At 51.3% G+C, this 15235-nt stretch overlaps 1 protein-coding gene across 13 annotated transcripts in view; it reads right to left on the bottom strand.

Moving 5' to 3' along the window:
* CHD3 (chromodomain helicase DNA binding protein 3) overlaps positions 1-15235 on the bottom strand; it is a 2755261-nt gene that overhangs the window by 50855 nt on the left and 2689171 nt on the right. For 12 of the 13 annotated variants that reach the window (XM_069646296.1, XM_069646309.1, XM_069646293.1 and 9 more), the window contains one exon: positions 11582-11708. The exons of the other annotated variant lie outside the window; for it this stretch is intronic. In XM_069646296.1, the coding sequence (XP_069502397.1) occupies positions 11582-11708 (127 nt within the window). The remainder of the gene's footprint in view (positions 1-11581; positions 11709-15235) is intronic. 13 annotated transcript variants of the gene reach the window in all.

Raw genomic sequence — 15235 nt, 5'->3', positions numbered from 1 at the left:
AGGCTGGGAATCCTCGGTAAAGAAAAAACCAGTATCAGTTTCGTTTCTGATCTGTCTTTCGTAGTAATAACCAATCACTGGTCTCTGCGTCATACTGACCACAGCCAATGACTGCCCTCTACCTAAGCACCGCCTCTGGCAGCCATCTTCAGATTTGGAAGCACGTGAAGTGGCAGTATGACCAAGTGAAGAGCCGCAGAGGGGTAGGCGGGAGGGTTCGCATGTGAATCCATGCCAGACCCATGCTGGAGAACAACAGTTACAGGTAAGTAACTTGTTCCTTCTCCAGCATGGGGTCTGGCATGGATTCACATGCTCATGAATAAAGAATACATAGCAGTACACACATGCACAACCACGGGAGGTGGCAAAGGCTCAACATTAAGCATAGCATCAAACTCAACATTAAGCATCTTACCTCCTCACCAGGCTCACCTCAGGCGAACAGGTTGCGCAGCACTGCTTGGCCGACCCTGGACTCCTCCCTGGAATCCCGATCGACGCAGTAGAACTTCGTGAAGGTGTGCGTCGACCTCCACGTAGCAGCCCTGCATATGTCCAGCAGGGGCACACCAGAAAGGAACGCCGTGGTAGCTGCGATCGCTCTGGTGGAATGGGCTCTCGGACGGCCGGGCAGAGGTCGGTTTGCCAACCGATGACAGTACATGATACAGCCGGAGAGCCATCTGGAAATGGAAGCCTTCGAGAGAGCCTTCCCCTGATTAACAGGTCCAAAATTCACAAAGAGTTGTGACGTCTTCCGAAAACACTTCGTGCGGTCCACGTAGAACTTCAGCGCTCTAGCTACATCCAGCGAGTGCAAAGTCCTCTCAGCCGGCGACGAAGGCGACGGGAAGAATACAGGCAACACCAAGGGTTCGTTGAGATGGAATTCCGACGGTACCTTGGGCATGAAGGAGGGGTGCGTCCTGAGCACTACCCTCGTGTCGTGGAAAGTCAAGTACGGGGCCTTGCAGGAAAGGGCCTGGATCTCTCCCACTCGTCGTGCGGAGGTGATGGCCACAAGAAAAGCAGTTTTCCACGATAGAAACTTCAACGGAGCCGAGTGCAGAGGCTCGAACGGAGGTCCCATGAGCTTGGTCAGCACCACGTTGAGCTCCCACGCCGGGGCCGGAGCCTTCACCGGCGGGAACGATCTGAACAGTCCCTTCATGAACTCTTTCACCAGACGATGAGACCACAAGGACGTCCGCCCCGTGGTTCTGGTGTATCGGGAGATCGCAGCAAGATGAATCTTGATGGACGCGTGTGCCAGTCCAGCTTTGGCCAGCGTCAGCAGGTACGGCAGTACTTGGGGGGCCGTAATCCGTAGAGGGTTAATCTTCTGTGCGTGGCACCAGACAGAGAACCTCTTCCATTTGTGTCCGTAGCATTTAAGAGTCGAGGACGCCCTGGCCTTTGCAAGAACCTCTCTGCAGTCGGCCGGTATGTCGTATCCTCCAAACTCTAGCGCTGCAGGAGCCAGGCCTGCAAGTTCAGCGACTTCGGGTCGTGGTGGAGGATGGCGCCTCCTTCCCTGGAGAGTAGATCCGCGTCCGCCGGCAGCTTGATCGGCGGGGACGCTGACAAGTCCAGAAGGTCCGGGAACCATATCTGCCTCGGCCACGAGGGTGCGACGAGGATCATCATGCACCGTGACCTCTTGAGCAGGTTGACTAGCCGGATTAGCAGAGGCAAGGGAGGGAACGCGTAGAGGAACAGGCCCTCCCAGGGGAACGAGAAAGCATCGCCCATGCTCCTCGTCTGGGGAAACCTGCTGGCGAACCTCCGGCACTTGGTGTTCGTCGCCGTCGCGAACAGGTCGATCTGGGGTGTGCCCCACCGTCGGAAGAGGCGATCCACCAGATCCTGCCGTAGTTCCCACTCGTGGCACGAGCGCAGCTCCCTGCTGAGTGAGTCGGCGATGGTGTTTTTTATCCCTGCCAGATGAAACGGCACCAGAAAAATCCTTTGGGCGACGGCCCAATGCCACAGGTCCTGCGCCTCCTTGGACAGCGCTGGGGACCTGGTTCCGCCCTGTTTCCTGATGTAAAACATGGTGGTGGTGTTGTCGGTGAAGATCCTCACCACCTTGCCCTTGAGGGACGGAAGGAAAGACCTGAGGGCCCAAAACACTGCACGGAGCTCCAGGACGTTGATATGCAGGGACTTCTCCGTCGGGAGCCAGAGTCCCTTTGCGTGCAGATTTTCGGTGTGCGCTCCCCACCCTTCCAGGGAGGCATCCGTAGTCACAGTCTCCTGGTGGGCTGGGGTCTGGAAGTCCATGCCCGCCGTCAGATGCGCGCGGGTGCCCCACCACCGTATCGCTCGTCGGAAGTTCTCGTCGAGCTTGATCCTTTCCTCGAAGCTGCCCGTCGTCTGGATCCAGCGCGCATCCAGGAATTCTTGCAACGGGCGCATCCGGAGCCTGCACATGGGAATGAGGTAGATGCAGGAAGACATCATCCCGAGGAGGGACTTGATGGACCTCACTTTGGCCGCGTCGGCCATCAACATCCGTTGCACCTTGCCCAAGATGGTCCTGGTCCTCTCCTCCGACGGGGAGGCCAGAAGGGACACTGTGTCGAGCCTCGCTCCCAGAAACAGTGCGACTTGCGCGGGCACCAGGTGGGATTTGGCGTAGTTCACGAAGAATCCCAGGTCCGTGAGGAGTTGGACGGTCCTTGCCGTGTGAACCACGGCGAGTTCCCTCGTCTTGGCGCGGATGAGCCAGTCGTCCAGGTAGGGGTAGACGTGGATCCCCTCGCGGCGCAGCTGCGCCGCCACCGGTGCGAGGCACTTGGTGAATACCCTGGGTGCCGACCGTAGTCCGAAGGGGAGGGCTCTGAACTGGTAATGACGCCCTTGCACCACGAACCTGAGGAATTTTCGGTGCCCCTTTAGGATGGGAATGTGGAAGTAGGCATCCTCCAAATCCAACGACGATAGGAAATCCCCTTCCTCCAGCTGGCCCAGGACGTGCTGGAGGGTGACCATCCGGAACTTCTGCGCCTTGATGAACTTGTTCAGACGTCGGAGGTCTAGGATGGGGCGCCATCCTCCCGTCTTCTTCTTCACGAGGAAGTATCTCGAGTAAACTCCGGAGCCCCGAAGCCTCTTTGGGACGATTTCGATGGCGCCCTTCCTGAGCATCGCCTTTACCTCCAGGAGAAGTTGAGGGACGTGAAGTTCTTTCCTGGCCACTGGGGGGACACGCGGGCACCTTCTTTGAAACTCGAGCGCGTGGCCCCGGGCCAGGGCGTCCAGCACCCAACGGTCGGTGGAGATGGACTCCCACACGCTGACGAAGCCCGCCAGCCGGCCTCCCACCGGGGTGCTCCGGTGGGGGCCCGACCCCACAGCCGGTTCAATCCTGCTTGGACGCGGCCTTGCCGCCTTGACCTCCTGGGCGACGACGACGGGGTCCGCTAGACTTGCCTCGTCCTCTGTAGGCCTCTTGCGACGACGAGCGGGCCGCTTGACGGTAGGAAGCGAAACCGCCGCCGGAACCTCTGGAGGCGCCCTTGCCTCCGCTGCTCCGAAAGGGCGTCCGACGTTGCTGCAGAACTCCGAGGGCCCGGGCCGTCTCAGTATCCGCCTTGATGGCCTGAAGGGAATCGTCCACTGTCTTCCCAAACAGGTTGTTCCCGTCGAAGGGCATGTCCAGGACTCTGGTCTGGACGTCTTGCCGGAAGTCCGTAGCTTTGAGCCATCCACGACGTCGAAGGCAAACGCCGTTGCCCAGCTGGCGGAACCCAGTGTCGGCGATGTCCGTCGCCACGGTGATGGCGTGGTCCGAGGCCACCTCGCCTTCCTGCAGGATCTCCAGGGCCTCCGCCCTCTTGTCGTCCGGCAGAAAATCCAGCAGGGGAGCTATCTTGTACCAGAGCTCCCTGTCGTAGCGAGCCACGATAGCCAAGGCGTTGGCCGCTTTAATCGTCGTCGCTGCCGACGAGATGACTCTACGTCCCATAGCATCCAATTTCTTTCCCTCGCCGTCCGGCGGGGAAGTCGATGTGGAGGCCGCACCCCCCCCCGCTTTCTTCCTGGCTGCCGCGGAGACGACGGAATCCGGGGTAGGCTGCGCCCGGAGGCACAGGGGGGCCGTGTCCGGGACCCGGTACTTTTTCTCGTACCGGTCTCTTCTAGCTGGCGTCGTGGAAGGGTTCTTGAGGAGGGAAAGGCCCTCATCCCAAATGTCGTCCAACAGAGGCACTGCGAGGACCGTCTTCCTCTTGGCCTCGCGCCGCTGATAAAGGAAGCCTTCCTTTTTCTTCTCCTCAGGGCAGAGTTGGAAAAGCTCGGAAGCCCTGGAGATCATGGAGTGGAAAGATCCGATCTCGTCGGGCGGAGAAGCCCTGGCGGGAGGCGACGACGGAATATCCTCGTCGTATGCCTCGTCGTCCGTACCCGTCGCTGCCGTGTCAGTACCCGTATCATCCCCTCGGGTGGACGGGGGAGAGGGCTGGACGGTGCGCGACGGTTGAAAAGGAGGTGGTGGATGGATCCTTCTTTTCTTGGTAGGGGGAACACCAGAAGGTCCCGGATCCCCCGACGGGAAAGGTTCCTCCGTCGGTAACGGTAGTCTCGTCCTTATCTCGGAGCATAAGGACTGTATAGCCAACAAAATGGCCGCCGAGTTGTCTTGCGGCGCTGGCAGAGGGGAATCCGACGGGCGAGCAGGGGCCCCGTCGGTATCCTCGACGATGTCGTCGTCGTCGTCACCTGCGTCGGGGTCCATTCCGACGGGCTGGCCTTCTTCCACGCCTAGGCCGTGGCTTAAGACCTCGATCAGCTCCTCTTCTGAGGTTGAGGCCGAATCTACGACGACGCCCTGCCCCCCCTTCATCTTCCCCACGGAGGGTTTCACGGGGGTCCTATCGATGGGCACAAAAGAAGACTCCCTCCGAGGAGGCAGGGAGATTCTGGGCCCTGCGGTCGCCACCACTGGCGCAGCCTCCACAGGCTGAGCCAGGGCCGCCGCGACCGTTTCGATAGAGGGCTTGGTCGGATGGATCAAGGCCTTCACCACCTTAGGTGCGCTCACCGCCTTATCCTTGAGGGAGGGGGCACTGCCACGCTCCTCCTCTGCCTTAGAGCTCGACCGGGGCCTCTCCAGGAGCTTCGCCGGGTGCTCGGCCTTCCTCTTACCCGACCCAGAGCGTTGGCTCGTGGTTGATGGTGCCGGGGAGGGTGCGCCCTGCCTGGCGCCCGTAGAGCCCGACCGTTCGGCGCTCCCGGTGCCAGCGGACTCGCGGTGCTTGGCCTTATGTTGGGCCCCCGTCGCCGGGGCGCCCTCAAAGGTCTTAGAAGACCGCTCGGGTTTCTTCTTCTTCTCGCCAGACGGGCTCTTACCCTCCAGCCAGTTGGCGAGACGTTGATGGCGGTCCTTCATGGTCCGTTCCGACATGTTGCCGCAAAACGCACAGTCCTTCTCCACGTGCGTCTTGTCCTCATGAAGGCAGTAAAGGCAGAAAGAGTGTTCGTCCTCCTTAAAGACGTTCTGCAGCTGGCATCCAGGGCAGACCCTGAACAGCTTTCCGGGCGTCGAGCTTCCCTTCTCCTGGGCCATCTCCGAGACCGGGCCTGAGAAGCTTCTGGAGTCCTCCGAAGTGTAGCTCGACGAAATCTTCACCCTTGAGGGGCGCAGACGAATCCGACACGGGTCCCCGTTGATCGGATGTAGGATCGGTGGAGCTTGAGGCTCTTTTGACCGAAAGAATCGAGTTTTTGTGAAAAAACGCGAAAAAATAGCACTAACGCTCGAGAGCAATAGCACGAGGATCCCAACACATGAACGTGCGGTAAAAATCTGAAGATGGCTGCCAGAGGCGGTGCTTAGGTAGAGGGCAGTCATTGGCTGTGGTCAGTATGACGCAGAGACCAGTGATTGGTTATTACTACGAAAGACAGATCAGAAACGAAACTGATACTGGTTTTTTCTTTACCGAGGATTCCCAGCCTGACGACGGGGAATATTCATGAGCATGTGAATCCATGCCAGACCCCATGCTGGAGAACATGCCTTACCACCTGTGCTCTTCTACATCACTGTATAAAGTTGCTGGTTTATATTTATTGTTTATACTTCCTGCAATCTTACTGTCCTCATATTTACCTGTACCTACCTTGTGTCTGACGACTAGCCTAGCCCTTGCTTATCACCACTTTTTTGCTATCCTTATGACTGTAAATTTGTGCTTGCTTCTCCTCTTCTGTATATTACCTGCATACTATGCTCTTTTAAAGCTGCCATGTAACCTGTTTATTTTTGTAAGTCAATCCGCCATGTAATCTAAGTGATGTGCCAGGATGCCCTTGGGCCAGGTGCGCTATATAAATAAATAAAATACAAATACAAACAGGGGGAGACCTCTAGTGACCTCATCCAATGTGACGGGAGAGGAGAAATTACCTTACGGTAATGTTTCTAAGGAGTCTTCTCCCGCAGATTCCTCATCATGATAGATATTCATCCCCAGCTCTGCTGATCAGAAACCTTTCGACGGGAGGCGCAGTGGACCTCGACACAGCCATCGATCCGTCTTGTCTGGCTCTCGATCGTTGGTTCCGGATGTAACCTCAGGTTTTGTAAATTTACCACGTAACTACGTCCCATGAATCAGTTCCTGTACATTTTTCAGCTACCCGTGCAACGTCCAAGGCATAGTGCGTGGTGAAGGTATGCAAGGATGACCAAGTGGCCGTGATGCCCGCTGAAGCTCCTTGCCTGCCGATTGGTAACACTCGGATATGCACAGGATGATCCATCGTGATTAGTGATGGCAAGGCCTTTTCTAGACAAGGAATGGGCTACAAAGAACTGGTCTGATTTCCTAAAGTGAAAGAAGGAACTCCAACACTGTGGTGGTGGGGCAAGAGCTAGGGTCAGTCTTGCATTCCCTGCACCATGCCTCAAATCTTCTCCACCTACACGCATACAGAGATCTAGTAGAAGGTCTGCGTGCAGCCAGCAATACCTCAAGTACCTCCTCTGACAGGTCCCAGTCATCATAACTCATCCCCTCAAGAGCCACGCATGTAGGTTGAGGGAATCTAGGTTTGGGTGGAGCACCCGACCCTCCGACAGGGTGAGGAGATCCTGATGCTGAGGCAACTGGTGAGGCGGACAGATGGTCAGAAAGTGAATGTCAGAATCAGAATGTGAAAGTGCCCCCTTGTAGCCTGTGTTATGTGAAAGTGCCACCAGCCCACCCACCTGCCCCCCCTGTGTGTGTGAAAGTGCCCCCCGCCTGCCCCTCTTCCACCCTTGTGTCTGAAGGTGCCCCACGTCCACCCCACTGGCCCCCTGTGTGTGTAATAGTGCCCCCTTAATCCCAACTGGTCTCTCTGCCCCTTCCAACTCCCCTGCCCCCTTGATTGTCTTCGTTGCCCCTTATTCCCCTGATCCTTTCCCCTCCTCCTGTCTAAGTCTGGCAATACCCCAATTGCTGCCAGGCATAGTAATCGTAGCCACCTGTCTTTACAGCCACTTTCCCCCCTCCTCCCCATCCCCACTCTCCTTCACCCCCTCCTCCTGTCTTGCAGCCACTTTCCCCTCTCTTAGCACTTACTCCTATCAGCTGTCCCATGACTTCTGATAGCAGCTCGTCTGTCCCCCCTTTCCCTCCTTGTCCTCTCCTCCCACTCCCCCCTAGACGACTCTGAACGTTGTCTGACCTTCTGTGATAGTCTCCTGTCTGTTTACTCTCCTCCTCACTCTTTCCAGTCCCCCCTCCTCCTGTAACTCATGCACTACAACAATTGTCGTCTAGTCCTGGAGCTGTAGAGCCCGGAGAATTTCTTTCAACCTCACTATCCTAAACTTGTCCTTCCTCAGGAACTTGTTCAATGTCCAGAGGTCCAGTATGATGCCCTCCTTTCTTGGATACAGCACAATCCTCTCTGCGTGGGTGACACCTCTTCCACTGTACCCTTTAATAGCAGGGCCCAAGATCCTTCTGGAGCTCCTGTTCCGGTTGTTGTGGAGGGGGAAATTGGTATTTCTGGAGGTCTTTTTAGAAAGGGCAGACAGTATCCTCATCTGACAAGCTGCAAGGCCCAGGCATTGGAGGTTATCTCCTTCCACCTTTCCCAGTGCTACGATCATCTCGCTCCAACAGGAGAAACATGTTGGGAGAAATCAAAAGCGGTTTAGCAGGCACCGTCATCCCTGCTGCTGCAATCTACTGGTCCTTAAAGGCACCTCTGCCCCTTCTGGGCCATGGGAAATGTCTCTGCCTGACATACCCCGCCTGTAACCTCTGCCTCTAGAGGGGAAGCCAAAGCACTGCTTGGCCGGCTGTTGCACACCTAGACCCAGCGACTTCACATCTAACATCGAGTCTTTGAATTTCTCCAAAGACCCGCAGGCTTTGGACCGGACAAGTGCTCACCATCAAACGCCATGTCCAAAATCTGGGCTTGGACGTTAAGTGAGAAATCCGAACTGAAGAGGTAGGCTGACCTCCACAGCACTGTGTACGTCCCCATGGCACAGCCTACACATTATGCAGTATCCAGGCCGGCCTGCAGTGCTTGACACGCAACCTCCTACCCATCATTAATCAAATCCCAAAAAACATCCCTCACTTCTCCAAACGGGAAGGAGATTTGTGGCCTCTACTATTTATTCAGCCCGTGGGAGCATTTAGTGATGAAGCCGGAGGCATCGATTACCTTCAGGGCCATGCTCCCTGACACAAAGATTTTGTTGGCCAGGGCATCATTCTTTGTGGACTCCTTGACCATGGGTAGGCTGCAGGTGAATGTGGCCAGTCTAGAGCTCACTGTGGCAGCTTGAATTACCCAACCTTCTGGCGTAGGGTGAGATGAAAGGAAGGGTAAGTCTACTTTGGCTGGTTTCTACATGTTCATAAGCTTGGCATCCACAGCTGGTATGGAACATAGTTTCTGCCAATGGGGTCTGATATGGCCGCTTTAAAAGGGCAATGTCCTCTCTGTCTGCAGTGCTTTATCCAGAATGTCAGCGAGTTTGAATGCCGCATTGGGCTTGGCAGGGGTGCCCAGACCCAAGGCTAAGGCCACGTTTTCTACAGTTCTTCTTAGTGGGCATTGGGGTGTCCATAAGGGGATGCCTACTGCAAGTCGAGATCAGGAGAGGTGTCAAACCCATTTCAGCCAGGGCCAGCAAATCGGCCTGGACAGTGGAAAAAAAAAAGAACACCAACACCCCCCACTCCCCTGCTCATTAGCTCCATGCCAAAAAGAATTGGATCCCCCCTCATCATCGTAAATTGCCCTCAGGGAGTCGAAGAACTCTGATGAAGACTCGGGGACAATAGAGCACTTGGACACTGGCACCGACAAGACCGTTCCAGTGAGGCCTCTTGGCGTGATGCCTCGATGGCCATCGGCACCAGTATCAGCTTTGCAGTCACTGAGGTCTAGCTTGGCGCTGGAACATCCTGGCGCAAATGGTGCCTGACCCGCCTGCGGCGTCAAGGCCATAGCAGTATACACTGCAGCCTTTTGGAAAGCTGGAGCGTGGACTCCTTAAATGGCTCACACTCCTCCCCCAAGGAACCCCTAGCCAGGCAGTACTAACCCTGCTCCTCCAATGAGTCGGAGTCGTGTCTGTGTCAATGGCGTCTCTTTTGCTTAAGGGAGGGCAAGGACGACGAATGACGCAACCCACTTTGAGACTGCAAGCACTTCTTCGCTTTCTTGCAGTATCAGTCTGCCTTCAATGTCGGGCCCTGACTGTTGAACATAACATAGACATAGACAGAGGCCGCCAGATCGCTAGCTTCGCCGATCATTCCCTGATCGACTTCGGGTTCATCTGCTGACAGGAATTGCACTGCTCGACGTTGTGTTCCATCCTGAGACACCACAGGCAGATACCATGCGAGTCCAATACGTACATCTTTGAACCGCCGTCTTGTAGACATTTGGAATCCTGAAGCTTTAGGGCCCAACATATTGGCGACGATTGAACAAAAATCTTTCTCAATGAAGAGAACCGGTCTGAAAACAGCATGCTGAGCGTGCAGAAAAAAAGAACGGAGATACAGGCAGTGACGCAAAATATGTACTGCCACCGTCACGTCTGGAGCACTGAGTAAAGAAAGCACCCATGTGAAAAAGTTTACAAGCAGCTGACACTGGAAGGGATATCTATCCGAGGAATCTGTGGGCGAATGTAATCCATTGATATATAATTTTGTCCATTATTTATAACCCCTTATGCTTTAAATATGGTATAGATGTGCCCAAATATTTATTCATAAATTGGTCCAAATACACAGTTAAATTCACACGTGTGTTTGTTTGGCATCAGTTGGCATGGGGAGCCAAAGGTAGCTCCTGGTAGCAATTGGTGACATGATAACCAGGTTCTTTTAGGCTACAAGCTGGAGCTAAATAGCTCCCAGCTCCCCATAATTTCGAACCCTGCCCTAGGACTGCCTCAGCTCTCTCTTATGGACTACTTTGTAAGGCATTCTGTTTGAAATGACACTGTTCTTAAATGAATACAGATACTGTCTCAGAGTGACGTTTCAAGCCATCAGTGTTTCAACTGAAACCGAATGTATGTGAGATGCATTCTTTACTTTCTTAGGTGATGGCTCATGTCTTTCAGAATTAAGATTCTCGCTCTTACTTTAAGGAGCGGGTGCTTGTGCGTTGATGCTTGCAACGAATCCTTGCAGTTTTACGGGGCAAGAAACCTATGTTGCTCCCCTTTGCTTCAAAGTCCTAAATGACATTTTGTTACTATGCCTATACACAATATAGGGGTTTAATAGATGGTTTAAAGAAAGGATACATTCTGACTGTTAAGGGGGAATAAATCACAAGATAACCACAACAAGACTTGCTTTCCACATCAAAGAAGAAAATATAATGCACAGAAAACAGAGGAAAAAGAGTGGCAAATCCAGCATAAAGGTAACACTTAAAAAAAACCTTAAATGTTCCGGAATCCTCTAAGACAGGCAGAACACAGAAGTGAAGTGACAGAGCTGGTGCAGGGCATTGTGGATGCTCAAGGGCTGCTAGCCTTAAAGAGGCTGCATCACAAATTGCCATGAAGCCTATTGCTTTATTGCAACAAAGAATATTTTTACTGTTTAAAGATGATTTGTTCATTTTCTGTACTGTCAGACAGCATCTTATCAGGGAGACTAACAGTTTGATTCAATGGCTAAAACTGAATTAGAAACATACTTCCAAGCACCATTATACCACCACACTCCGCACTGTCACAAATCTAGTACCAGGACATTTCATGTGCCAAGCGCCTCTCCAAATAGATGACCAATATGCCACAGCAGTATTAATTATAGCGAACGGTAATCCAGCAAACATAAAACCTCTGGATTAGTAGAAGACACCATTTTTTTGCGTGCAAGACAATCAAAAAGCAAACAGACACTGCCAGCTGTAGAGCCCAAACTATTAAGTATGTCTCCCTGTCAGGGATTGAAAGCACTAATGTCAGCTGTAGCCTCAGACTAGTTCTTATTGTTTTCAACCAATTTAGAGGCTTGCGCCAGTTGTCCGCCTGTCACAGTAACTCTGAACCCAACTGACAACAAAGCGTAAAAATGCTGACCTGTCAGAAAGGACCCCGCAGGCATTTGGCTATAGTTGGTTCCAGCAGTAGGCAATGTTCCAGCAGGTGCAGAGCTAAAGGACCCTCCGAAGATTGGAGGTGTGGTGTATGGACCAGATGGAAATGCCTGCAAAGAGAATAACGTAAATTACAATATGGGGTGTGACGCAGAGCATAGCGTGGTGGCGAGATATGCCGGCTGTTATATGACATGAGAATACATTAAGACACTGTTTTAAAGATGGCCATGAATGGAACCGCCTGCATGACATAGGAATACATCAAGCTACTGGATTATGTTTGACCACACATGTCACCAACCCTCTGTGTGACTCGGGAATAATGAGTGCAAAGTGCCCAATAAGGGCTATTTTATGAGAGGGGACTACATGGTGCCACCATTGTAGGGATGCCTCCTTTTGTATGAAATTTGAATAATCTAAACTAAGTATACAAAGATGGCCAGGGACTGCACCTCCTCTATCCATTGGAGAGAAACAGATCAGCTGCCGGATGAAGAAGAAAAGGAACCCATCACTCCTGCTGTCAAGAGACTGGAGACTTGTCTCGGGATATGACCCAATCTCGGTTAGCTTGATCTGGCATCGAAACCATGTCACAGAGTTCCAACAAAATAGCGAATTCCCTTCCTTCTGTTGAGTCCATCAGAATAGCTCGGCTTTACACGGACTCGTGGTGGCGCTCGTGTCAAAAAAACTACTCACATTATGAGCGCTTTGAAACACAACTTACTTGATGTATAAGCGCCTTACAAATGCACAATTAATAAAATGTCATTGTCATGCTCATTAACTCTCCCAAACACTAGTCATGTGAGCTTCAACAATACGCATGTTACTGTCCTATTCTTCCCTATGCAGGGTAAATGTACTTTCAGATCTTCAAAACTGCAACTTTGTACTATGAAAGGTAAGCAGCTATGTCAAAAGATTTCCCCAGAGCCTAGGCATGGTGGTCTTAGAAGCCCCTAAGAAAGGCAGGACAGGATTCCCTTGGTAGGGGTTTTTGAGCAACCAAATCCAAGCATTTAGCATGGGGGTAAAACATACAGGAATACAAACACAGTTATCAATTTGCATAACGTTATATGTACACGGAAATTGATCTCCTTCCTCCTGCAGTAAGTGGAATTATTACAAATTTAACAATAATAAACACTATCTCCTCGTACGTGTGGGATCACGGAACACACTAAAAACTATATTTTAAGGGTAGCCAACACAATAATAGTACAAAACAACCATTAGCATAAATTCTCTTTTTAAAAAAGAGAGGAAGACAGTAGTTTTTGTGTTTGCTCGGTCATCTGCAGAGGCATGATAAAAAGCCTACTAAAAAATAAAAAGAAGAAAAAAAAGAGAAGAAATGCGCACCTTTAGCAGAAAAGCAATTTTTCGGATCATTGCCCCGAGAGGGGCCATAAAGGCACTGCATTGGCAGTTTGCCCTTGGTTGATTTTTTTTTACTGATATGGGGAGAACAGGCAGTTCTCCCCAACCTCTGCCATGCTGGGGATATGGGAGTGAGTTCAAGACTGCGATGAAGATGAACACGATGGAGAACTAGGATTACATGCAAGTAACTTTCCCTTCTCCACCATCAGAGTAAATCATGAACAGAGAGGAGCTCATTTTACATTTAAAAGTAAATTTCCCAGAGCCGACAGCTTACGTTTGCTAATAAGTCCCCTCTGGAGTACAAATGAGCAGCATAAAGAGGCACTTATCTATTTACACTCCAAAGCCCAAATAGAGTAAACGCTGCCTGCCACGTATGAATCGCAGGCAGTGTTTGTAATTATTTCCTATGGAAAGCGCCTGCTTTTTGCGACAAAGTCATTGGTTTCACAGCAGCATGAACATCACCATTTTCCATGTTCCCAGCCCATCGGTGTTACCTGCGGCTCAAGGTGACCAACTGCCTCGATCAGTATAAAGAGCTTCCTTTTGGAATAGCATTGGCATGGCACTTTGTGTGTTCACAAAGGTGCTAGTACTACTGGTGGATAGTTTATACTGCCAGAGTTTAAGCCCACCTCTACTTTGAAGGCTGGCTCATAACAGTAGAAATAGGAAAATAGTGTTAATAAAACAGTCAGATTACAATCGATCTGTTACATCAACAAGGGTTCTCCACAAACACATCAACATGCTGGGCCTTCTGCCAAGCAGAAGGAAGACAGTTCTCAGAGTTCAGCAAAACACAGAATTGGCAATCGTCTATCCAGTGCAAATCTGTACTTAACAAATCAAGCTATCAAAGTGCAAACAACCATGAACTTCCGGGGCATGACGGCATCTTGCATATCCCTCATTCCCCATGCGCTCCTACAAATATGCCTACTGTAAGAGTACCTGTAAGAGTAATGGTGGTAATCTGAACATCCTCTAAGTGTTACTCCTACAAACAGAAGACATACCAGAGATACAAAGCTATTTAGAGGGTGCGCTACGCAGGTTGGTCATGCAAGAACACAAGTGAGAGCTAAACATAAATGTACCCAGGCAGATTTTCAGCAGGTGGGAATTCCCGAATGCAGACTTATTTACAACAAGGTACAAAACAAAATGCCCACCCTTTGCATCCTGCTAGCCACAGACAAGGGTCTTTAGGCTTTGCTCTATGGGAAACTTTTCATGGCTATTTGCTTCACAGAGTAGTGCAGAAACTACTTCAGGAAATGGCAGAATGATTCTGGTGGCATCCATGCGGGCATGATCAGTGTGGTACTCGCACCTACTGCTCATGGTGGTAGAACCACCAAACAAACTGCTTCGAAAACACACTCTACTATTGCAGCACAACTGGCTTTAAAACACCCAAATCCTCAAATCTTGAACTTGGCAGCTTATGTCCTGAAACCATAGATTTTGGTCATCTAAATATTTCTCTGTGATGTATGTATATTCTTTGTGAGTCAAGAAAACCTGATACAAGAGCTTGTTACTTTAACAAATGGAAACACTGTCATTTGGACCAAAACGGAACGGATAACTCCATTGCCTGTTCGCCAGCACACATTGTGGCGTATTACGAGTTCAGTGGCACCTCGGCGGAAAAAGTGACGTTTGCGATGTTAGTCCCCATTTAATTGGAGACCATTGGTCTCCGTGGGGGATTTCTGCAGAGTTACTGCAGCAGTAATTCCGCCGGTGGGAATTCTGCCAGAATTTAGCAAAAAGGTTGCGGATTTACCTCCAGCTCATAGCTGGAGGTGAATCCACCAACTTACTTCCAAACTCATAGTTAGGTGGTGCAGTAATGCGGCAGTATACGGTATTACTGCCACATTTTACTGCACCGTCCAACTTATGAAGCCCATTGTCATCCATTTACTGTATTTAATGAATGTGAGGTTGGTGTTCAATTCCCTCCCTACCTTGAAGCTCTCGTTGCACATACCATGTCACAACATAAAGTATCATAGTGGTAGTTAAGGCTTTTAAGGATGGGGTAAACATAATTATCTACCAAAAGCATATTGAGCACCAGGCTGGGATCTAAACGCAGTTTTTTTTATAGGCTAATGGAGGTTCCTCCATTTGAATAAATCCACAAAACCACCCTTAAGTTTTTGTTGATCATCACATCTATCAAGAGAGAAATTGAAATTTAGGAACTTTTAGTTGATGA

The sequence above is a fragment of the Ambystoma mexicanum genome, chromosome 1p (genome assembly GCF_040938575.1).
Source record: "Ambystoma mexicanum isolate Mex_15411 chromosome 1p, UKY_AmexF1_1, whole genome shotgun sequence".
Classification (NCBI taxonomy): domain Eukaryota; kingdom Metazoa; phylum Chordata; class Amphibia; order Caudata; family Ambystomatidae; genus Ambystoma; species Ambystoma mexicanum.
The sequence above is the reverse complement of the archived record's forward strand: the minus strand, read 5'-3'. Positions and strand labels throughout refer to the sequence as shown.